Below are 23,408 nucleotides of genomic sequence, written 5' to 3' on the forward strand. Positions count from 1 at the left end.
GAACTTTAGGCCCAGGTAGTTTCACTAGCAAATTCTACCAAAATCAGACTAATACAAAACCACAAAACAACATCCTTCAGGAATATGGATATAAAAATAATATTAGCCAATCAAATCCATCAATAGATAGAAAGGGTAATCCATTGTGACCAAGTTGAATTCATACCAAGGATGTAAGGCTGATTAAAGATTCAAAAATTAATCTGTGGAATTCACCATATAGAGTCTAAATAAAAACAAACCGTATGATAGTGAAAACATATAAAATCCAACATCTATTCATGATTTAAAAAAACAAAACAAAACACCTAAGTAGAACTAGAAAGGAACTTCTTTAACCTAATGGTCATCTATTTAAAAATCTATAGCTAAGGGGAGCCTGAGAGGCTCAGTGGGTTAAGCATTTGGCTTTGGTTCAGGTCATGATCTCACAGTTTGTGAGTTCTGAGCCCTTCATCGGGCTCTCTACTGCCCACAGAGCCCACTTGGGATCCTGTCCCCCATTCTGTCTGCCCCTCCCAAGCTCATTCGCTCTCTCTAAAATAAATAAACATTAAAAAAACTTTTTAAAATAAAAAAACCTGTGGCTAACATCATACTTAATAGCTAGAGATGGAATGCTTTCCCCTAAGATGGGGGAGCAAGGTAAGGATGTCTGTTGTCACAATTCCTATTCAGTATCACACTGGTAGTGTTAAGCCAGTGAAATAATGCAAGAAAAAGAAATAAAAGGCATACATGTTAGAAAGAATAAAATGTCTTTATTCATAGACAACATAATCATCTATGTAGAAAATCTTCAAGAATCTATTAAAAAATTCACTAAGTGAGCTTGGCAAGCCCAAAATGTACATGTCAGTCATATTCCTATACATGAGTAATGAACGATTTCAAATTGAAATATTAAAAAACTTCCAACAGCTCAAAAAAATGAAGTACTTATGAAGAAATCTAACAGAAGATGTAGTTCATGTCTGCCGAAACCTGTAAAACAGTGACCAAAAAAGAAGTTCTAAATAAGTGGACAGATATTGATTAGGGTGTCAGTTCTCCACAGCTTGATTTATAGATTCAATAAAACTTTGAATAAACCCCTGCAAGTTTGTGTGTAGACACTCACAAGCTGAGTTTAAAATTTATATGGAAAGGCAAAGAACTAAAAGAGCCAAAATCAATTAAAAAAAAAAAAAAGAACAAAGTTGGGGAAGACTCCTACTATCCAATTTCAGTGTGGCATTGGAAGCACAGACATTAATCAGTGCAGCAGAACAGAGAGCCCAGAAGCACACCCACACAAATGTCAACTGGTTTTTTAAAAACAGCTTTATTGAAGTATGACTTACATATAGTAAAATTCACTTGTTTCAAGTGTACAATGCAATTATTTTTTGGTAACATTTCCAGCACTCCAGGAAGATGCTGTCTGCCCATTTGCACTCACTCCCCATTTCTACCTGTGGCAACGACCAATCTAAAGACCTATCAACTGACTTTTGATAAAGATGTAATGGCAAGTCAATGAGGAAAGAAGTCTTCTCAAGAAATGGTGTTCTATGAACTGGATGTTCATGTGCAAAAACAAACCTTGACATACACCTCACCCCATATATTAAAATGAGCTCAACAGGGGTCAAAGACCTACACATAAGACTATAAAACTTTCAAAAGGAAACAGGAAACATCTGCATGACCTAGCATTCATGAGGAGTTTTTAGGTAACAGCACAGAAAGTACAATCCCTTAAAAAAAAAAAAAAAAAAAAAAAAAAAAAAAAGCTAGACTTCATGAAAATTAAAAACTTTTGTTCTTGAACAGATACTATTAAGAGAATGAAAAGACAAGTCAGAGTGGGAGAAAATATTTGCAAAACACATCTGACAAAGGAATTGTACTCAGAATAATATACTGAACTCTTAAAACTCAGCAAAACCCAATTTCTAAAATACGGACAACTGATCTGCACAGACCCTTCAGCAAAGAAGGCATATGGGTGGCAAGTAAGCATATGGAGACGGAGATGCTCAACATCATTTTTCCTCAGGGAAATGAGTATTTCAGCCACAAAGAGCTACCACTGCAACGGAAACTCTCATTCACCGCTGGCGGGGTGCAAAACTGCAATCATTTTGGAAGACAGGGTGGCAGTGTCTTTCTTATAAGATTAAACGTACACTTACCAAATGAGTTAGTTAACAAACCCACTCCTGGCAAACCAAATTATGTTTATTATGAAGAACCTGCACATGACCGTTAAATGATAAACACATCTTGATTCATCCACCCAGCAAAGTTCTCAGCAACAGAAGGGACGAGCTACTTATTGATTAGCATGACACCATGAATTTAAAATGCATTCTGCATTGCTCTTGTAAGAGGCCAGATTAAAAAAGCTATGAATTGTACAACCTATTTACTTGACATTCCAGAAAAAGCAAAATTATAGGAATGGAAAAGAGATAAGTGGTTGTGAGGGGTGGGGTGGGGTGGGGGCTGAGTACAAAGAGGAATTTTTAGGGTGATGGGACTGCTCTGGGTAGTACGGAGATGGTGGGTACATAATCACAAACTTGTCAACGCTCAGGCAGAGTGGACTTTATGGTGTGAAAAACCCAACAGGGATGTCAAGAGACCTCAAGTGGGGTGCGCAGTGTGACAAGTAATCTGTTTCACGAACGTATGACATAACCTCAACAAAGAAAGTGGGAAATAAAGGGAGCTGAACTAAGTTACTATGGAAAGTAGTACTTTGAGCAGATACCGTAAAGCTAAGGACAAGACAAGACTTGAACACCGAATTCCATTTGTTGGTCCATTTTTCTCACAGGGGTACAACTTAACTATTCTGAAACCACTTTTTAAGTATTCTAAGGTTCAACAAGCAAATAAATTGTAGATAAAGAAGTCAGGGTTCTCACTCTCAAAAAAACAGTTACAAATAAACATGGAGGCAAAACCTTGTAATGCTGGCTGAGAGTCAGTACAATTGAATGTTTAATATATATACAGACAGATCTAGAAATAATTACAGAGACGTGTACTGTACATTGGTCAGTATGCATATTTGTCATCTCTTAGCACATTTCACTGAAAAACCACAGCAGCAGTAGCAGTGAGCACATCCAACATCCAGATCTTTGTTTCTAAATATCATTCTCTAGAGATGCCTGGGTGCCTCAGTTGGTTAAGCGACCGACTTCAGCTCAGTTCAAAATCTCACAGTTTGTGGGTTTGAGCCCTGCGTCGGGGTCTGTGCTGACAGCTCAGAGCCTGGAGCCTGCTTCTGATTCTATGTCTTTCTCTCTCTCTCTCTGCTCCTCCTCAGCTCGCACTCTGTCTCTCTCTCAAAGATAAATAAACATTAAAAAAAAAAAAATACTGTTCTCCAATGAAAGAAACGAGGGCTTCTTGGAGAAATAGCTAATTCTAGGAATGACACTCAGATAATACTTGGCAGTGCTAAAAGGTAAAAATATGGTCTTAGAAAAATAAGGGCATGTCAAAAGAATTTAGGAGCCAACCTCAAAGAGTCCCAAAGCTGAAATAATTCACCCAGTAAATTACAACGGTATTAGATTTTAATCTAAAGCAGAAAATAAACTGCCACAATCACATATTAATACAAAGTATCAAATGAATAGGAAAGAGGAACAAATTTTCTTTAAGAAAAATGCTAAATAATATATACACTGTCCCCTCCTCTTGACTGTGGGCTAGATTTAGTAATTCACTTCCAAAGGAAAAAAAAGTACAGAAAGTGAAAAAATACAGTCGAAAGACCTAGTGGGCACCAACCTAGCCAATGAAGGACTATCACCGGTAATACCTACTAACATCATGTACTTGATATTATACAGTGTAGAAGGGCACATCAACTCTGTGCTCTCCTTCCTGATAAAGCATAACCTCAAATCTACTCACAAGAAAACGTCCGACAAACCCACATTAAGGATCACTGTACAAAATAACCAATCAGTACTGTTCACAGTGTCAAGGTCTTGAAAGACTAACTGTCACAGACTGGAAGAGACAAAGGAGGCATTAACGACTAAATAAATGAATGCAGTGTGGTGTCCTGGACTGCTCCTAGAACAGCAGAAAGACATTAGTGGAAAACAGAAACCAAATAAAGTCCGTAGTAGACATAGTTAACAGAACTGTCCCAAGGTTAATTTCTGAATTTTGACAAATAAATGCCATAGTTTACACAAGGTGTTAACTTTAAGGGAAGCGTGGGGAAGGGTAGAAGAAACATCTCTGGACTCTCTGCAACTTTCCTATAAATCTGAAATTATTCTAAAGTAAAAAGGTCATTAAAAAAACACGTAGGAAAGCCACAGCACTGAAAGCATTTAGTATTGAGGTGCTGTATTTAATACTGAGAAAGGGACTTACAGATTATATACACATGTCCACAGTAATTTGATCAACACCACAGTTTATTGTAAACATATTATAAGGTGTCAATAATCAAATTGACAACACTTTATACATTTTGTTGTATAATATTAACATCATACCAGAAAACAGTCCACTGTACTCACTTACAGTTTTGGTACTTCAAGATCTATAAATACAAACTGTATTTGAAACACTGAACATAAAATAGAAACATGAATGGCAGAGAATATTGAATACATCAAGTAAAAGAAAAGTGATATTGCCCCCCAAAAAACAAATACAAAATCATCTGATTACATACTTAAAATGAAAGAAAGAAAGGAATCAAGAAAACCTGGTATGTTTGTAAATGACATAAAGTTGTATTTCTTTAGACCCACCTGAGAGGTTAATCTGGACCATGCTAAACTCTATGTCCTCTGTGACTTCGTTTTCTCTTGGTTTCTAAAGAACGTTTCCCATGGTTTAAGCTACATTAAGGGGGGAATCGAATGGGGAGGTAGCACAAAGCCAAATGAAATTACTTTAGAATTCTTTCTTAAGTCTTCTTTGGCAAATAATAAAGTCTGTATTTAAAATTTAACATGTTGCTGAACTGGATCAAAACTTGTAAGATTTAGGAGATACATCTTTACGTGAGTTAACATATGAATGAAACAAAGCCAAGTTCATAAAGCAAAGCACAAAAGCAGCTTTCACATTTTACTAACAGCTCTACAAAGCAGATTCTCCCTCCTTAAACATATGAGAGGTTTCCAGCTGGGAATCAGAACTTTCTCCATTCACCGGAGAAATCAGAGTTGTCCACATGTTTTCCAGTATTTTCCCTAAAATTCATGATCACTGTTAGGTTCTATTTCTTCCTCTATTCTCTCAAAGGTAATATAGCAGCAAATCACTCCCATATTTTAAGTTTTCAATTAACCACCAACTGGGTTCACTGCCAACAACTACAAATTATTCGATTCTTTATTAGTGTACATGTCATTACAGTAGGCTTAGATTGTTAATACAGGAATAAATAAAATAACTACAGTTAATATAAACAAAGCAAATGAAAATGAGATTAAAGAGCCCTGATCAAATGAAATACTTACAACTTTCAGTTGAAAAACTGTAAGTTACATACATACCTAATAGCACTAGGAATGTACAATATCAATTATTGGAAAAATAAATGAGTGATTCACAGTCATAAGAAATTATTTTAATATTAGTATGTATTTTTCCTTTTATAGACAAACATTTATAACATACACTTGATTTCTACCTCATATAAGACAAAGTAGAAAACTAAACGTTACTGCACTTACCCCAAACACAGCACTGACCGTGTGCCACAGGTAACCTGCTCCAAGATATTCGATTCTATAGGTAGGCCATGGTATTGAATGCATGGTTATGTTAACAGTTTTAAGAAAGGCATATATTTCCAGAAGTATGTTAAATACACAAATATCAGTTCTATAAATGACCAAAAATTATCAGCAAAAATGTTTAGGTTATAACATTCCCAAATTTTCTAATGCTTTAAGTGTTTTTAGATATATGTTGTTTGACCAGTTAGTTTGGTTACAGTTTTAAACAAGCAAACCGTTATCCTATGAGAAGAGCTACACTAAACTAGAACACTGCACAAACCTCCCAAGGAAGGTAACTTAAAAAATCTAGAAAGTGATTCCAATTATTCTAATTAACATTTGAGATCTAAAAGAATTAATGAGTCGAGAAACATTTTGAAATTGCTCAATTTTTCTTTATCAGTCCCTCCAAAACTATTCACATAAATTTAAGGTCCAGATTGCCTAAGAATGTCTTCAAAGTAGGTTTATCACCAAGTGTTTTGATCAGAAGACATATAGCCTTAATGCCTCTAAATATGTAATTCTAACCTAAAATCACAATCCTTGGTTTTTAAACACCAAATTCGATTTCATAACAATTCATTGGTAAAGCTACTAAACAAAAAATAAATGTGGGTAAAAACGTGCAGCAGCCACAGTTACAACAGTGGAAAACAAATTCTATTTTTCCATAAAGACTCTATGAAAATATAAAGCCCAAAGTGAGTGACGACAGAAGTCCACATATAAATGTTGTTTAAAAATAGAATGTTTTCCAAAGCTTCTCATGAGATGTCAATGTATAGTCAGAGTCTGAGTTAAGACCTTATAAATCAAGGTTAAGTTATACATAACTATGCTGATTTACATACCTTCAACAATGTTCAACTCATATACATAATTTACAGACATCCACAGAAATTCTTAATGCCCCATCATATCATCTCTCAAAACTGGATGTTTATTGTTTTATAGTTTTGCTACTTTTAAGTACCAAGAAGCCTTTTCAGGGGAAGAGTTCCACCTCTTCCTGTGATCCCCTAAAGAGTAGGTAACAAAATATAAAATTAAACAAGATTTATGTTTGATAAACTAACATATAAAATTACCACTGCAATATTCATAGTGACTGCTTATAAACGTAACAGTCATCATAAAGCCTATAAAGTATATCCTCAGTTTTATAAAAGAAATGCAGATTGTCTCAAGGTAAAAAATACGGTGCAGGCTGCTAAAAAGCTCTTTGTTGCATTAGGAAGTGCAATAATGAGGAAAACTTTAGAAAACATGAACATGTTCCCCAATCTCTTCACATCAGTTAAGCATGAAGTGCACTGTAGCAGCAGGGTGCTTCTTAGTGGCGGGCACTATAAAGCTACGTTAAGAAAAAAAAAGGCAGAAAGTGTGAGCAATGCATGGTGGAACGAAATTATTGCAAATGGAGATTAGCAACAAGAAGTGAGGAAGGTGACCGTCCACTCCACTCTGATAAGACACCATCTTTAAATATTAAGTTCTTTGCAGGAAGCGGAACTCCCGTGTCGGCACAGGAGGACTGTGAAGGCACACTGGAAAAGCTGGCCTCTGTGTGAACATCCAGTGTGGAAGCACCTTCCTAGAAGACCAAGGAAGAGAAAAAATCCCATATTCGACACTTTACCAAACCACTGAACATAGCTAGTTACAAATACAGACTTTGCCCAAGAAATGTTTCTGGGATGCAAAGCACTGTGGGAGATGCCAAGATCTACGTCACAATCCCCAATAATCAGTCAGGGGAATTACTGTACGCGGTAATGACTGACACAAGTCACACCACGATAAGCGCTTAGAAATAAACAAAAATAGGCTAGGAGGCCAGAGGACAAGAAAAAAGTTAATTCTTCAACAATCTCTAAAAGCCCCTCACGTGACATTAAGCACCCAGAACACTCCATGCTCCCAAGGCTCTCAGACTCCCGTAACACTTAGCACAGACCTCTCCCCAGGACTCCAGGCTCAAACATGCACCGAGCTGACATCTGCTCCTGGATGTTTCGCCACACGTTCCACACTTACCATGTCCATGACCTTAATTCTCCAATTCCTCGCCAGCCTTCCCTACTCCACACACGAAGCTAGTCCAGAAACAGGAGACTCATTCTTGAGTCTTCCCTTCCTCACCACACCCTCAATCTTTTCCTCACATTGAGTTAATCAGGTCAATCCGTCTACATCCAACGTGTATCCCAAACTGCTTGATACAGTCAACAGAGCCCGCCACCCAGTCTGGGCCAGTGGTTTCCAAAGTGGGGTACTCACTCCAAAGCAGGGCACGGGACTGTAAAAATCTTACAAATGCTCTATCGACTATTACATCCTTACAAAATTTCTATTTTTGTGTATGTTTTATAATATCATTTGTTGATATAACAGTATATATGTGCAATCAACCTTTATTATGGATACATGCAAACTCTGGGGCTATTTTTAATGAAAAGGGGAGCTCAGCTACCAAAAATTCTCACCTGGGCTATTATAACATTCTCTGAACTAGTCTTGCTTTTATGCTTGTCCCTTTTTCATCTGCTTTCTGAACAGTAACTAATTTTTTAAAACAGGCAATCAGAAATAATGTCGTTCCTATTTAAAAGTCTTTAACAACTGGGGCGCCTGGGTGGCCCAGTTGGTTGAGCATCTGACTTCGGCTCAGGTCATGATCTCACAGTTCATGAGTTCAAGCCCCGCATCCAGCTGCTGCTGTCAGCACAGAGCCTGCTTTGGATCCTCTGTCCACCCCCCACCCTCTTCTGCCCCTCCCCCGCTCACACGCCCCATCAGTTAAAAGTCTTTAAATAACATCACTTTGCACTCTTTGCACTTGAGCATGACATGGAACTGCTCTGCATCCTATAAAGCTCTATGCAAATACCATTTGGATTTTTTGGGTTTTGTTACCTGGAATGAGTGGACAAAGTTAAGGACTTGTAGAGAGAGTTTTCTACTGGAATGTAAGAGGTTCTGAAGGCTGAAAAAAAAGGGAAATTTTAAGACAAATATAATTTTAATGGCAAGAACTAATATCTCACAATAATTTCAGCAATTTAAATGCATTTATATGCGTAAATACATTCTGATTAATCACATAAAAAATTAAAACATTTTTTCAGTAGTTCTCATCCGTGAAATTTCTGCCAGTTTTAAGAGTAGGGAGTTTAACAGTGCATAAAAGGACCATTCTGAAATAAAAAACCATGTATAAAACGAAAACTGAGAAGTTATTGTGAGGAAGAGTTTAAACTATTAGCAAATATAAATGTTAAATGAAAGAAAAATTTTAAAACGAAAATTCAGGCAGGAATGACAATTATGATACAAACTTCAAATACCCAATGTAATTTTAAAATACATCCTGATAAAAAGCCTGACAGATTTAATACACATCAACCCACCTAAATCAAATATTTTTCAAATATGTAAACTGGTAACAATCATGGTGGCCATCTTTAAAGCTGTTATTAGTGTTTCTACTTTTTTACTCATGTATGTTACTTTCAGAGAACTGCTGAAATTATTTGTTGACTGAGCACTTTTAATCTTCTGATAAACTATATTAAGCCAATTAAATGAATTACTTCTACAACTTTGTTTTCTAAAAGAAGTCAAGGAGACCTGTGGACATCAGCTCTCTCAGCCACCCTACCAAGACAATGAGATTGAGGAATATTCCCATATGCTCCAAAGTCGCAGAACTTTCACAACACTGCCTCTTAGCAACTGCTCCCAACAGATCAGAGTAGGCATGGGAAACAAAACCTACATACCATCTCTGAGAAGTAATACGTGCTCATTTTAGAAAACATGGAAATCTGAACAAAATTTAGAAATTCAGCTATAATTCCACCATAATAGATAACCACTATTTACATGACATAATTTGAACGTGTGTTTGCTAAGAGTGACAGAAGTGCACAAGGGAAATGTTCTAGACACATACATATTACAAACACTAGGTTTATCATCTCATATACCTCGCCAGACCTGGTAATTAAGTTAACATAACTAAAATTAACCAAAACATGTGTCCCAAATGTTTGCATAAGTCAGATTTTTGAGGTGCTGAAGTTTAATTTTGAAAAATACAGCAAAATCCTTAATTAGCAATCTCTATTCAATCAACAAATATACTCAAGGCAATTACCATGCTCACGTGTGAAATAGAAGAAAATAAGATGTAACAACTGAGAGCCTAGAAGTCTCACAAATGAAAAGATGACAATGAATACAAACCCTCACCTCTCTTTTCTGCAAAGGCCGTGTGTCGCAATTTTTCTACAAACTTTCCGGTTTAATTCAGAACTAAACAATGGAATTCCAAAGCACAGCTCAAGAGGAACCCAATCCGCTTCTGTTGTGGCAGCTACAAAGGGCACACAGCTGTTAGTCACATAGGTAGTCACATATATTATGACTGACCAGGGTTTAACTGAGGCTCATAAATTTTCAGATTCCTCCTACCCCCGCGGTATCCAGCAATGGGCTTAACAGGGGAGAGGATTCAGAGAGGTCAGTGAATCTCTGAAACAGGAAAGAATCTTTCTTGAGCACGTACGTGCTTCTGGGGAGAAGGTACAAAGCTTTCATCAGATGTTCAAAATGGTCTTTTCCCCCCAAAAAAGATATCATAAGACAACTACAGGATGAAAGAATTTAACATAGGAAAAACGCAACTGAAGTCATTCTCAGATCATGTTTTTATAATACTTTAATTGTTACTCTAAACATAAAAAAATGTTTCCTGGTAAATGCTTACTAAAAGGCCCACTGTGGATAAATAGAGCAGACAAATGCCATCCAAATGATGTAACAGAAGAGTTAAACATCAGAAACTAGTCTAAAGCTACAAATTAATTCTTAAAGCCTTACCAGAGTTGTGTTTTGTTGCCGAGTCTAGAGTTGCTTCCTCAATGACCATTTCAAATGACTCTGTGCTCCCATTTACATCTGAGCCAGAAGCCAAATCAGGGTCTCCTTGTAATTAAAGGACATACACAATGTTAGGGTTTAGTAGTCGGCACAAGTCGTCAGTAAATCGGTTCTAACGGAAGAGAAGACTCCAGCAACAGGAATGACAATGGAGAATAATGGACAGTCTTCAGCCTAAAGCAGTTCCCAAGGAGGGGGCAATTTTGTCCCCCAAGAGACCTCTGACGATGTCTGGAGACCTATGCGGTTGTCGTGAATGGGGACAGGGATGCTACTGATATCTAGGGATGCTAAACATCCTACAATGCACAGGACAGTCCTCCAAAACAAACAATTATCCCGCTCAAAATATAAATGGTGCTGAGGTTGTAAAACCCTGGCCAAAGGAAACAAGGACTCAAAAGGCAGGACATAAGTTTATTAGACTTTCACTTAGATCTTTACCAAAGTCGCTTCTATCCCCATGGAAATATGCAATCTGATTATGTTATTCCTCTTCAAAATTCTTTGACTCTTCGTATCTTCCAGCACTGAAGATCCTCCAAGATCTCCTGATCTTACCAACTTCTTTACTCTCATTTTCTACTACTTTCCAACAAATTCTTTCTTTTTGCCAAGATGAGCTTACCCTACTGCTTGATTCCCTCTGCCTGAAAGGCTGCTACCCTCCAAATACACAGCAACCATCTTTTACGTACCCAAATCCTCACTTTGCAAGACTTACTTCAAGCTTTACCTGCTCTAAGAGGCCTTTTCTGATAGCTCAGTTGGCCTGAGATATGCCTTCTCGGCCCTACATCAGCACATGGAGCTGATGCCAAGCTTTGGCACAGATTTTAACACTACGCGGCAGGCTGACTCACTTGCTTGTCTCCCTTTCTAGGGTTTCATTCCTTAGGTCTTACTAATTTCTATCTTTCTAGCACCTCAGCAGGTACTCCATAAATGCTGGCGGAATGAAAAAATAAAACATGGAAATGCCCCTGTGATACACGGCAGTCAACTGTTAAAATTTACTCACATCTTCTGGCCAAAGGTAAAGGATATTTGGGGTGGATATTTAACTCAGAGGGAGCCAATCCGATCCGCTGGATGGCTAGCACATCAATCATATATACTCAGGATTGCACACTAAGAGGCTCAGGGAATATAGTCAATCAACGACAGACGATTGAATTGAAAGGTTTTTCCAGAGTCATGGACCAGAGCTGGCACTATGGCCACCAAAGCCACATGCAAGCCAAAACTAGGCCAGAGTGGAAACAATCAGTGAGCATGGGAAGGTGACATGCAAATAAATTCTTTAATTAAAAAAGTAAAGGAAAACTAACTGTTGTCAATACGCAAGATGGGCTGGAGACAGAGGAGAATGAGGCCAGGAAGGCTAGGCAGGAAATGGCTGCAGTGATTCAGGATTACAGTATTGAGACGCAGGTTAGAAGGACAGTTACAGAGAATTTCAAAAGAAATGAGAAGAGAAGAAAGGATATGAGAGACACTTCTAAAGACTAATTCCCCAGAACGTGGAAACAAAGTGGACGGCGTGAAAAAAAAAGGAAGAGGCAAAGACAAGATTTTAGGCCTGGGTCATTGAGACAGTGGTGCCTTTGACAGAAAAAGAAAGGCTGAATGGGGAAAAAAAAAAAAAAAAACCTGTTAATTCTACTTTGGCAACCTCTTTACAAAGAGACTCAAGTTCTGAAGCCATCACTTCACAGAGGAACTTAATTTAAAGCCTATTACCACAGAGCCAGCAGTAAAGAAAGGGCTAAAACCTAAAAACCACTCCGTACTCTAACCCCAGGTCAGTACTTCTGTATTTTCTCTATCTGAACAACTGATATCAGTCCAAATGATGTCACAGAATATTTTCTCACCTTAGCGAGAAAACTCTAAGTATTACATAATACTTAGTGTGGACGTCCCCACAAGAGTCCCTGCTTCTTAAAATACTAAGATTGCAATAAACTCAGTACAACCACCTTGATTCGGGGAACCCAACCACTGGCTGACCTCTCTCATCAGAAGCGTCACTGAGCTTTCTGCGTGCAAGGCGGCTCGAAGCATTCAACACGGTGACATAGCCACAAAAATGCTGCAGATCCACTCTGTTCCTTAATATCTGCAAGGCTTTATGAACACTCATGTTGACGCGAGTGAACTCTAAGAACAAAGAGGTGACATTACACTGTAAGTACAGTTTTGTAACACGAAACAACATCAAAAATGTAAATATACCTTTATTGAACAATTCTCAGAACTCCCTTTATACTTGAATCTATCAACACTGATTCCAACAAAAACCTACTTGTGAATGGAAAAGGCTGGCATACACAGATTTATTTATAGCCTCCAGGAGGCATTTACGGTATCGGAACAAACTATGTGCTAAGCAAGCAAACAGGGACCGGTCAGGGGCGCCTGGGTGGCTCAGTTGGTTGAGTGTCCAACTTCAGCTCAGGTCATGATCTCACAGTTCGTGGGTTCAGGTCTCACATCAGGCTCTGTGCTGCTAGCACAGAGCCTGGAACCTGCTTCAGATTCTGCCTCTCTCTCTCAAAAACAAACATTAAAAAAAATATTTTTTTTTAATAAAAAAATAAAATAAAAAATTGCGCTGGTCAGTGGCAAATTCTCTAGACTTCTCTTCGTGGTTCTATTCTGCCTCAAATGCTTCCTTGTTGGGCTTCTATGTACTACATACACATTACATTTTTATAAATTTTTTTTTTTTCAACGTTTATTTATTTTTGGGACAGAGAGAGACAGAGCATGAACGGGGGAGGGGCAGAGAGAGAGGGAGACACAGAATCGGAAACAGGCTCCAGGCTCCGAGCCATCAGCCCAGAGCCCGACGCGGGGCTCGAACTCACGGACCGCGAGATCGTGACCTGGCTGAAGTCGGCCGCTTAACCGACTGCGCCACCCAGGCGCCCCGACATTTTTGAAATGTATTAAATACATATTATATTTTTGAAAACCTTTTTAAAGTAAAATTATTCCTATTTAGACAAAAGCCAAAAAGGACTTGAAATTATATCCTTAATAAATTATTCAAATACCAGTGCAAGTTTTATAAATACATGAACTTCTGTAACAGAAATATGCTCTATACTCAGATATGAAGATTCTTTTATAATTCACACAATCTCTCAAGGCAAGAGAGCTATTAATCAGTTTTTGAGATTTTGTATAAATTTTAAGATCCTGTTGTCACTAGCCTGTATCTTCAGGTGAACTAATACTTTTCCACAGAATTTATTTTTGTAAAATGTTTATTTTTGAGAGAGAGAGACAGAGAGAGAGAGAGAGAGAGAGAGAATGGGAATGTGTGCAAACAAGGGAGGAGCAGAGAGAGAGAGGGAGACAGAGGGTCGGAAGCAGGCTTTGCACTCTCAGTGCAGCCTGATGTGGGGCTCGAACTCATGAACCATGAGATCATGACCTGAGCCGAGGTCGGATGCTTAACCGACTGAACCACCTAGGCGTCCCTCCACAGAATTTATAAAGTATCAGAGGATTAAATAGCAAAGTTTAATTGCAGAGAAGTACTTATTGAAAAGGGGCTATTTTTTGGAAGAGAAAACTCTTCTCTAAACTTTGTACACATTTATTCACAACAGGCAAGAGAGAGAACTTAATTTCAAACACGAGGCTTCCGCAGTCTGGCTATGTGAAAAGGAAAAAGATATTTTAAAAATCTTCCTTTCCCTCACTCTATTATTTGGGAGAACATTAAGTTCTTATATAAACTAACAAAAATTAGATTACTTGAACCATTCACTGCTTTCTAAAAATTCAAGCAAGATGGCTCTAAGAACCAGAAAAATAAGATTACACAACGGCAATTTTACATGGAGTAGTGCTATATAGATATATGTTAAGTTTTAATCGTATTATTTTTCTTTTGAACATATATACCTTCCTAATATTTGACAGAGAAAGGGTCATCTCCTATATTAAACAAAAGGAAGAATAAATTTGCTTTTAACAGATATTCTCTGAACATCTTATACCAAATGTACTTAGTTCACATCCAATTCTAGAAAGAGAACACTTTAAACGGGTTTTCCCCCTGCCCTTGATTCTAACTAGCTTTATTTAGTTCAAACTCTATAATCCACTCAAATCCTAATTGCAAAAAGTAACATTTAACAACAAAATCAAATGCTGAAAGAGGAAATACATGCAGGTACTCTGTAAACCGTAAAGTATTATACCCATATTCAATGGCATGTATTTCTAAATCACCTAAAAAAGCTCCTGGGTTGGAAGAGGGAGGCAAATAGTATGTAACACTGGGAAAGAAAAAATTGGCTTTCTAAGGTAAAAAAATTCCCTGTGAATTCTTCTCCCCCAGCCTCCAAATAAACAATAAAAGAAAAGTAAAAGGCTAAACAGACAGGAAAATCTAGTCTTTCACCTAAACAGAGACCTACTGATTCTCTTCATCTCCAAGGCAAACTAGTATTCCTTCAAAGATCCTAAATAAGTCTTATTCTACTAGTTCTTTATGGGAAAAGGCACATGGCAGAAAACTACCTTTGCTGCTGGGATGAGCACCGGGTGTTGTATGTAAGCGATAAACCACAGGAATCTACCCCAAAAACCAAGAGCACACTTCATACATTGTATGTTAGCCAATTTGCCAATAAATTATAATAGAAAGAAAGAAAGAAAACTACCTTTGCCAATACTCTTTAAAAGTGGCAATGATAAGACCCTAGAACTAGGGTGTCTAGGTGGCCCAGTAAGTTGAGTGTCTGACTTCGTTTCGGGTCATGATCTCACGGTTCATGGGTTCGAGCCCCACCGTCAGGCTCTGTGCTGACAACTCAGAGCCTGAGACCTTTCGATTCTGTGTCTCCCTCTCTCTCTGCCCCTCCCCAACTTATGGGCCTGAGCTTTCTCTCTCTCAAAAATTAATGAACATTAAAAAAAAAATTTTTTTAAAGACTCTTGAACTCAAAGTTTTAAGAATTCACTTCCTGCTATGTTTTCTACCAAACTGTTGACAAAGATTAATGATAAAGAACTCAGATATAATTTAAAAGCAAGATACCTCCTTGTAGTTCTGTTTCATCAAATGGAAAAGGTATGTGGACAGTTTCTCCTATCCCATGCAAACCATGTCCCTAAACATGAAGAAACACAGTTGAAAGTTATACAAGAAATCTGTATTTCCAGTAACAGATAGTCAAACAATAAATAAGACTGTGCCATGTGATGGCATATTCTACACTAACATACCATCAAAAATCTTTCAACAATTTTTAATTTTTCTCAGCAAGCAAAGACCTTAAGTGTGTATTAACCTATAGGACAATGTGTCTCTAAATGAGTGTACGGCTAACGATAAAGAGAGGCCAACTGAACAGGTACATCAGGTGTGAGACAACTGAAGACTGAAATCAGGCACACTCATACAAGGGTTAGCTGCAGGTCCGAGAGAGGAAAAGTGGTGAAGGAATCCCATCATCAGTCACCTGGCATATCATGAACTAGGAATGCAAAACTCAAACACCTGTACTCAGTGACATATTCAAAATTATATGATTATGAATGCCCCCAACTGGGGTTAAACAAATCAACGTATGTATTTTCAATGCAGCTACCAGAAAAAAAAGAAAAAAAAAGAAAAAAAAAAGCTCCCTATGAACGGAAATGGAAAGGTCTCCAGTTGCTAAGTGAAAAAAGCATGGGGATATAGCACTGTGTGTTGGCTTGCATCTGCATAAAGAAATTCTAGAAGAGTACAGCAGAAACTAAAAATGTATCTGATTAGGAAAAGAAATGGGGAGAACTGGGAAGATAGTGTTGGAAGGGTAGTGATACTTTCCTCCATGCATCTTTTAACAGTGTTTTATTTCTGAATCACGCGAAGGTTCTATCAACTCAAAAACTGAATTAAAAAAATCTGAGTCTAACCACCCCACTCCCATGCTACAAATAATAATTTAGTTTTATCTATTACTTTCAATTAATGTTCATTTGAATTTTGTTAATTTTAAAGCGTTCTTTTTTTTTTTAATTTAAATCCCCAGGTTTATTTTGGTTTTATAACTGTTTAAGAATAATAAGAATGAAGAACTTAATTTTATGTTTATGTGTATTTAGTATCGCTACAAGAGAAAATTTAACACTGGGGATCTATACATTTTTCCACTGAAAAAACCCTTTGCGTTATTTAAACTCAAAGTACTCTGACACACAAGAAAAAAATTATTTCAGAGAAAAACCGCACTCGTTTCAATGGTGCGTATAACAACCCGAATGTATTTCTTCCGGGAGCCCACTTTTACCTCATCGGTACCATTATGATTTCTACCCCAATCAAGGCTGTTACAAGGAAAGCGTGGTTTTAATCAAAATTGTGTTTTAAGTTCCAGCAAGATGAATTTCTCCCATGAAACTTAAAATAAAAGAGGCATTCTTTTTTAGCAAAAACAAAACTCCTCATAAACACGTTAAAACTGGGCCACATCTGCTACCACTACCGCCACACGGCTAACGCCTTCTGGGACCGTCCCGTGTGCTAGGCACAGGTACAGGCATTTTATGTAGATGGTGCAATTCGCTCATTCCCTTCAACGACCTTAGGAACCATTATCTTTAGTCTGCAGGTGAAGGAATTCAAGATTATTTAATTTGCCCAAGATTCCTAATAAATGGTGGAATCAAGATTTTAACTTAGGCAGACTGACTCGAGCCCACGTCTCACCCATCCTGTGAGGTCATCTGCCACCACTACCCCTGCTAGGTGTCCCCCCTGCTGGCGAACGCATCCTGTTCTTCGTGCTTTCAACTACCTCCACGTGCTGATGCGGACACTCAAGTCAATGCTTCCTGTTCAACTCTCGTCTGGATTTCAAAATGTTTTCCATTACCGACTAGATAGCCCTACCACCCAAATGTCCCACAGGCACCTTAGACTCAGCCTGCCCCAAACACAACACACATCACCTGACCCCCATCAACCGGCTCTTCCTCCTCTGTTTGCTCAAGCAGGGATATCACCATTCTTCCACCTTCACAAGCCAACCCCCCAGGAATCCTACCCTTCCTCTTCTCACAGCCTTCTCAGACATCTGATCAATTCTATTAATTTTAATTTGTAAGAATTATTGAATCCAGTTTCTCCTTTCAGTACTTATTCTTCTAATCTAGGCTGACTTCCCCTCTTATCGGGACTCCTACACCAAATGCTAATTGGTCCTCTTGCTTCAAGTATCTTACCTGACCCAACCCTTCTCGGCATACTCTCCAAGCTGATCTTCCCAAGACACACTGACCACATAAATCCCCTGCTCAGCACCCTTTGCTCTCTTTCATCAATCTATAGGGTACAGTCAAAGCTCGGTAGCAAAAGGGTCAAGGCACACTACTCTCCAGGGCCTGCCTACATCAAAACACTCGTAAGTAGCTACTCTGAGCCAGGTGCTGTTCTAGGCACTAGGGAAATAGCAGCGGAGGAAAAGAAAAACATCTCTGCCCACAGGTTTATTCATGCTAACCCCTGTGCCTGACCTGGCTCTCTTCTGTATCATCCTTCTGTATGCAGCCTGAGTCTCATTTTCTCTGAGTGTCCCCTCAGCCTTTCTCCTTGCCTCAAGGCTGAGCTAGGTACTTCTCTCTAATGCTTGCAGCATAGATAATTCTATTCAGCACTCAGCAAAAAACTGAAACTGGCTGCTTATGCAACTTTTCCCACCAGACTTAAATCCCTTGAACACAGGGACCGTGACTTATTTGTATATCCACGTTAATTAGCACAGAATATGGCACATAACGATTGATAGTTGAATAAACCAATGAAATCTTTATTGAGAACCTATTATGAAACAGAAAGTGTGCCGCACACTTCAGCACATCCTTATTTCATTCTCTCAACAATCCTAGGACTATAAATTGCTTATCTCACCATTAGCTGCTACATTATTTTTTGTTGCTATACAGTAAATGTCACCATCTCCGTTTCATGGGTGGGAAACTAACAGAAGTATCTTCAAAATGTCACACAGCTCATTAGCATGTGAAAAGAGGGCCCCATCACCAGGCATCAAGAAAACACAAATCAAAACTACTATGAGATACCATTCACACCCACCAGGTGGGTTCTAACTTAAAAAGTCAGATAATACCAAGTGCTGGTGGGAATGGAAAGTGGTGCAGCCACTCTGGAAAACAGCCTGGAAATTCCTTAAGCAGTTACACACAGAATCGCCGTATGATCCAGCGTTTCCACTCTTAACCACATACCTAAGAGAAATGACAATACGGCCACACAAAAACCTATAAATGAACAGTTACAACAGTGATTACTATGATTCTTAATAGCCAAAAGGTGGAAACAACCCAAGTGTCCATCAACAATGAATGGGAAAAACAGATCGTGGTATATTCGCACAAGGGACTTCTTATTTGGCCATAAAAAGGAACGCAGTAATGATTCATGATGGACTGATAACACGCTACAACATGATGAAGCTCAAAAACATTCTGCCAAGTAAAAGAGACCGGTGACAAAAGACCACACATTACGTGACTTTGTGTGTGTGAAATGCCCAGAAGAAGCATTCTAGAGAAAGAGCGAGTAGATTAGTGTTGTTTGGGGCTGGGGACTAGGGGACTGAGAACTAAAGGTTTGGGAGTTCTTTTTGAGGTAATGAAAATGTTCTAAAATTGAGCTTGATGATGGCTGTGGATACCTGCAACTACACTAAAAAACACTGAAGTGTACAATTTAAATTGGTGAACTGTACACTACGTGAATTATACCTCGATAGAGCGATTACATGTATCAAACAATTACGGCCACACAGGTAGCAAATGTGAAGCTGGAATTCAAGTCTGGGTCTCACTACAAAATCCATGTTGTTTCTGGGATTCCCACACTGCCAGACAAAGGCCAGGGCAAAAATCCGTATCTCATCTCTTATGTTTCAGCTTTACAAATTTCAAATCACCGACATCTGTGACTTAACAAATTAGAATCTTTAAAAATAAAAATCCAAAACTGGTTGTTTCAAACAAAGCAACTGTACCTGAATCAAAACTGCCGAATGTGTTAAAGCATCATTCAGCATCGTGAGCACGTTGGACGTAGGGACTACCCCTGGGTCATGACCCCAAGATGTTATTAGTAATCGATCATAACCCTACGGAAAAGAAATGAATGAAGATAAAATGGCATTTAGAAATTCTAAAAAACAAACAAAAACTAAGAAGATCTCAGTTTATATCCAATGCTATAATGCTGCTTACCAATCTCTACCCTCCTCAAAAACAACTAAAGAAACAAACCTCACACAACATACCTGGAATATATCTGGCAGTTTTCGAAGTCTTGTACCTTTGGACAGTAAAAGAGATGGTGGTCCTTGCCCGGTGATGTAATAAATGTATAGTTTAAACCAGACAGAACTGACTTCTGGGATAGCTGGTCCAATGTGCTGTAATCGTGAAACGAGTAAGATAAAGTTGTAATACTTCTCAAAAGCAGCCAAATTTCACAAGGGACCAAGGATGGTCTTACAAACAGCTAATGCCTCACATAAATGCTCACTGCTATTATTCTTATGAAAATAAATTTTAAATGCTCCATCCAAGCGGTTTCCATGTTATTCCAGAATTGAGAAAGCACGTCTTATCACCATAATTGGGAGATGGACCCTGGAGGAAAACACCAAGGTCTGTATCTTGGCCTCGCCACCCCCCCCCCCCCCGGCTGTATCACCTTAAGAAGGTTACTTCTTTGCTTTTCTGTGACGTGGTGACAAAATATCTACCCTGTAAAGACATTGTACGCTTGCTCAAAAGGGTTTAAAACAGTGCCTGTCAAATAATAAGCTCTATTTCAAAGTCAGTCATTGTCATTAGTCACATGCAATTCCTCACAAAGGGACTATCTAACCTTCCATCCATCTTACCATTCCTTCAGTTCATGGATTCCTACTGTGCCTAGAAATCGTGTTACAGAACAGGAGGAAATGTGTATATGGGATAGGGTTGGGGGGACACACAAAGAATTATGAAAAAAAAAAAAAAAAAGTTGGTCAATGTAAAATCTGTAACCACTCCTACTGAACAGAGGACAAATTTGGAGGTGAGGGAGGTGTGCTCACCAGGGCAGCTAGAACAGCACAGCAACGAAATCAACCTTATTCAAGGATCCCTTCCTTTCTTCTACACCATTCACCTTGCATATCTAGGAAACCAGGCAGGATGCAGCCCTGAAGAACAGCTATGTGATCCCCCCTCTTTGAAATGGCATCCTTGCAAAGTACACAAATACACAACTGATTACACTGAAAAAGTAAAAGAGCAGCAGTAATTTTCACAAGTCAGTTTTAGAGATAACTAAAGTTCTAGCTTTCAAGCGCAATCTTTCCCGTTTATTTACCATCATAGCCCCACTTCTAAAACATTTCATTTTTCCTAACTGACTTGATCCCTCAAGGCGATCCAGGCTTCCTTCCTAGAGCATCCAAAACATTCTCTTTAAAATACTGCATTCAGGGGCGCCTGGGTGGCGCAGTCGGTTAAGCGTCCGACTTCAGCCAGGTCACGATCTCGCGTTTCGTGAGTTCGAGCCCCGCGTCGGGCTCTGGGCTGATGGCTCAGAGCCTGGAGCCTGTTTCCGATTCTGTGTCTCCCTCTCTCTCTGCCCCTCCCCTGTTCATGCTCTGTCTCTCTCTGTCCCAAAAATAAATAAATGTTGAAAAAAAAAAAAAAATTTAAAATACTGCATTCATCAAGAAAACTTCAACGTGGCACCAATCACGAGATGATACATGAATAAAATGCACCAACTCTACCCAACGAACTGAACTTCTTACAACAGCATAAAATACAAAGCTGCTTACTGATCCCTGATCTTCATATTTGGTATCAGCAAACTGAGATAACACAATCAAACCGGAAAGCCTCTTCTTCAAGTCACCACGACCAAGTCTGAAATGCCACGGCTAGTGACACTCCAGGTGGCTCTTTACCTGAGGGGTGCAGCTGCTCACAGGCCGGATTTCGTTGGTGAGAGGAGCCATGGAGACGAGTAGTGTGTAATTTTTGTTCAGAACTCTGCTACAAGTTGCAGGGTCCAAACCAAGAAGGCTTTCACAGCGTAAGAGATCCAGAGGAAAACCTGAATTATGATCAAGCATACACATAGAGTGAAAGACTGACAATGTGAAGCAAAAATGTCCAAGACAAAATATTGGTAAAATATTTAAATATTGTAAATGTCTAAAATAAAATATTGCCTTGATATTTAAACATTGTTTTCACAGAGTTATCTCTATTAAAAATGCCCAATTTCCTTGGAGACCACTAAGACACTTTAAGACTTAAAACTAAGGGTCTTTATTCCCTGGTCTAGAAAGATTAATGGTCTACTGGTGTTCTGTGAGGCCACCTCTTCCGTTAAAAGTACGTGCTTGCTCCACCTTGCCTCCTCTCCATCCCCAGCCACGCCAGGGCAATGGCATGTTATGAAGACCTAAGTGCCACAAAAAAAGCTGTCACCTTGCCTCCCCCAATTTCTGATTTCTACAAAGAGCTTCAAGACCAAGTTCTGAGTATGGCATAGGAACGAGTTCCTCAGCTAACAATATGTACCCAAGACTGCCGGTCCGTAAAGCATGAACTCACTCAGCATGCAACAGATTTTAAGTGTTCCCATTCTTGATCCTTTCGGAAAATACCAATTCTGTTTGCCCTCTAAAAAGAGATATTTAAGGCTGAAAGAAACTTTGGAAGGTCAAGTTGGCCCATCTCTCACTCAAGCCAAGAATGAATCAAAAAACAGATGGCCTGCTGGAAGGGCACAGAAGCACTGAGCACAACTAGCACCAGGACCTTGATCTTTAATATCATACCCTAGTATGAGAAACCAGGCTCCTAAGAGAAAAGGCTGATTCCAGGAATGGGACAGAAGTACAAGACAAGATAACACTGTTTTGCCAGAGAGAAAAGAACTGCGACAAAAGTAAAAAAAAAAAAAAAAAAAAAAAAAAAAAAAATTTAAAGGATGGAGGCATGGCACAAGAAAACAGGAGCCGGCTTGAAGGGAAACCCACTGGCAAAATCCGAGACAACTGCAGCATACGAATTAAGAGAGCAATGACTGATTATAAGCCACTGAAAAAAATAGGAATTCGTCAATCCATACTGAGAATATGAAAGAATGCCTAGTCCCAGCTGTCACTGGAAGAAATACTGGAAGTGGAAAAAAGTGATCAATCTGCAGCCATCACAGTAAAGAATGGTTCAGACAGGACCATCCCTGGATGCTCCATCTGAGAGGAAATACTGATGAGGAGTAGGATACGTGCATGGTCTCCAAGTATCTGCCCACAGATTACTTAGTAGTTGAGGGTGGGGAGAATAATTAACTGTACGGTGGAAATATCAGAAAACACATCAACTGGGTGATCAAAATTACCATCACAATGGGGGACAGATGGAAATCACATGCATCCAGATGTCATACCCTTAGAACATGACATTACTTACATGATACTCTAGACTTGAGCGCACAACCTGAATCTACTAAACACAATGAAACATCACCTACACCCCAGGTGAGAAACTTTCTGGTAAAACCAACAAAAAGGGACTATATTCTTAAAAAAGAATGTTCTAAAGGACTAAAAAGGTTACAGATTTGTTCCAGAATAAAGGAGATAGAGGAGACACAACAAT

General features: G+C 38.7%; 1 protein-coding gene across 1 annotated transcript in view; it reads right to left on the reverse strand.

The window, feature by feature from the left end:
* Positions 1-3,557: 3,557 nt before the first annotated feature.
* The window catches only part of FAM91A1 (family with sequence similarity 91 member A1), a 46,189-nt gene continuing 26,338 nt past the window's right edge, over positions 3,558-23,408 (reverse strand). The window contains exons 16-24 of the mRNA XM_030303906.1: positions 21,701-21,849; positions 20,024-20,158; positions 19,751-19,864; positions 15,769-15,841; positions 12,720-12,869; positions 10,647-10,751; positions 10,017-10,140; positions 8,679-8,748; positions 3,558-7,356 (exon numbers count right to left, since the gene is read on the reverse strand). Coding sequence (XP_030159766.1) covers positions 7,171-7,356; positions 8,679-8,748; positions 10,017-10,140; positions 10,647-10,751; positions 12,720-12,869; positions 15,769-15,841; positions 19,751-19,864; positions 20,024-20,158; positions 21,701-21,849 — 1,106 coding nt within the window. The 3' untranslated portion in view covers positions 3,558-7,170. The remainder of the gene's footprint in view (positions 7,357-8,678; positions 8,749-10,016; positions 10,141-10,646; positions 10,752-12,719; positions 12,870-15,768; positions 15,842-19,750; positions 19,865-20,023; positions 20,159-21,700; positions 21,850-23,408) is intronic.

Source organism: Lynx canadensis, chromosome F2 (genome assembly GCF_007474595.2).
Source record: "Lynx canadensis isolate LIC74 chromosome F2, mLynCan4.pri.v2, whole genome shotgun sequence".
Classification (NCBI taxonomy): domain Eukaryota; kingdom Metazoa; phylum Chordata; class Mammalia; order Carnivora; family Felidae; genus Lynx; species Lynx canadensis.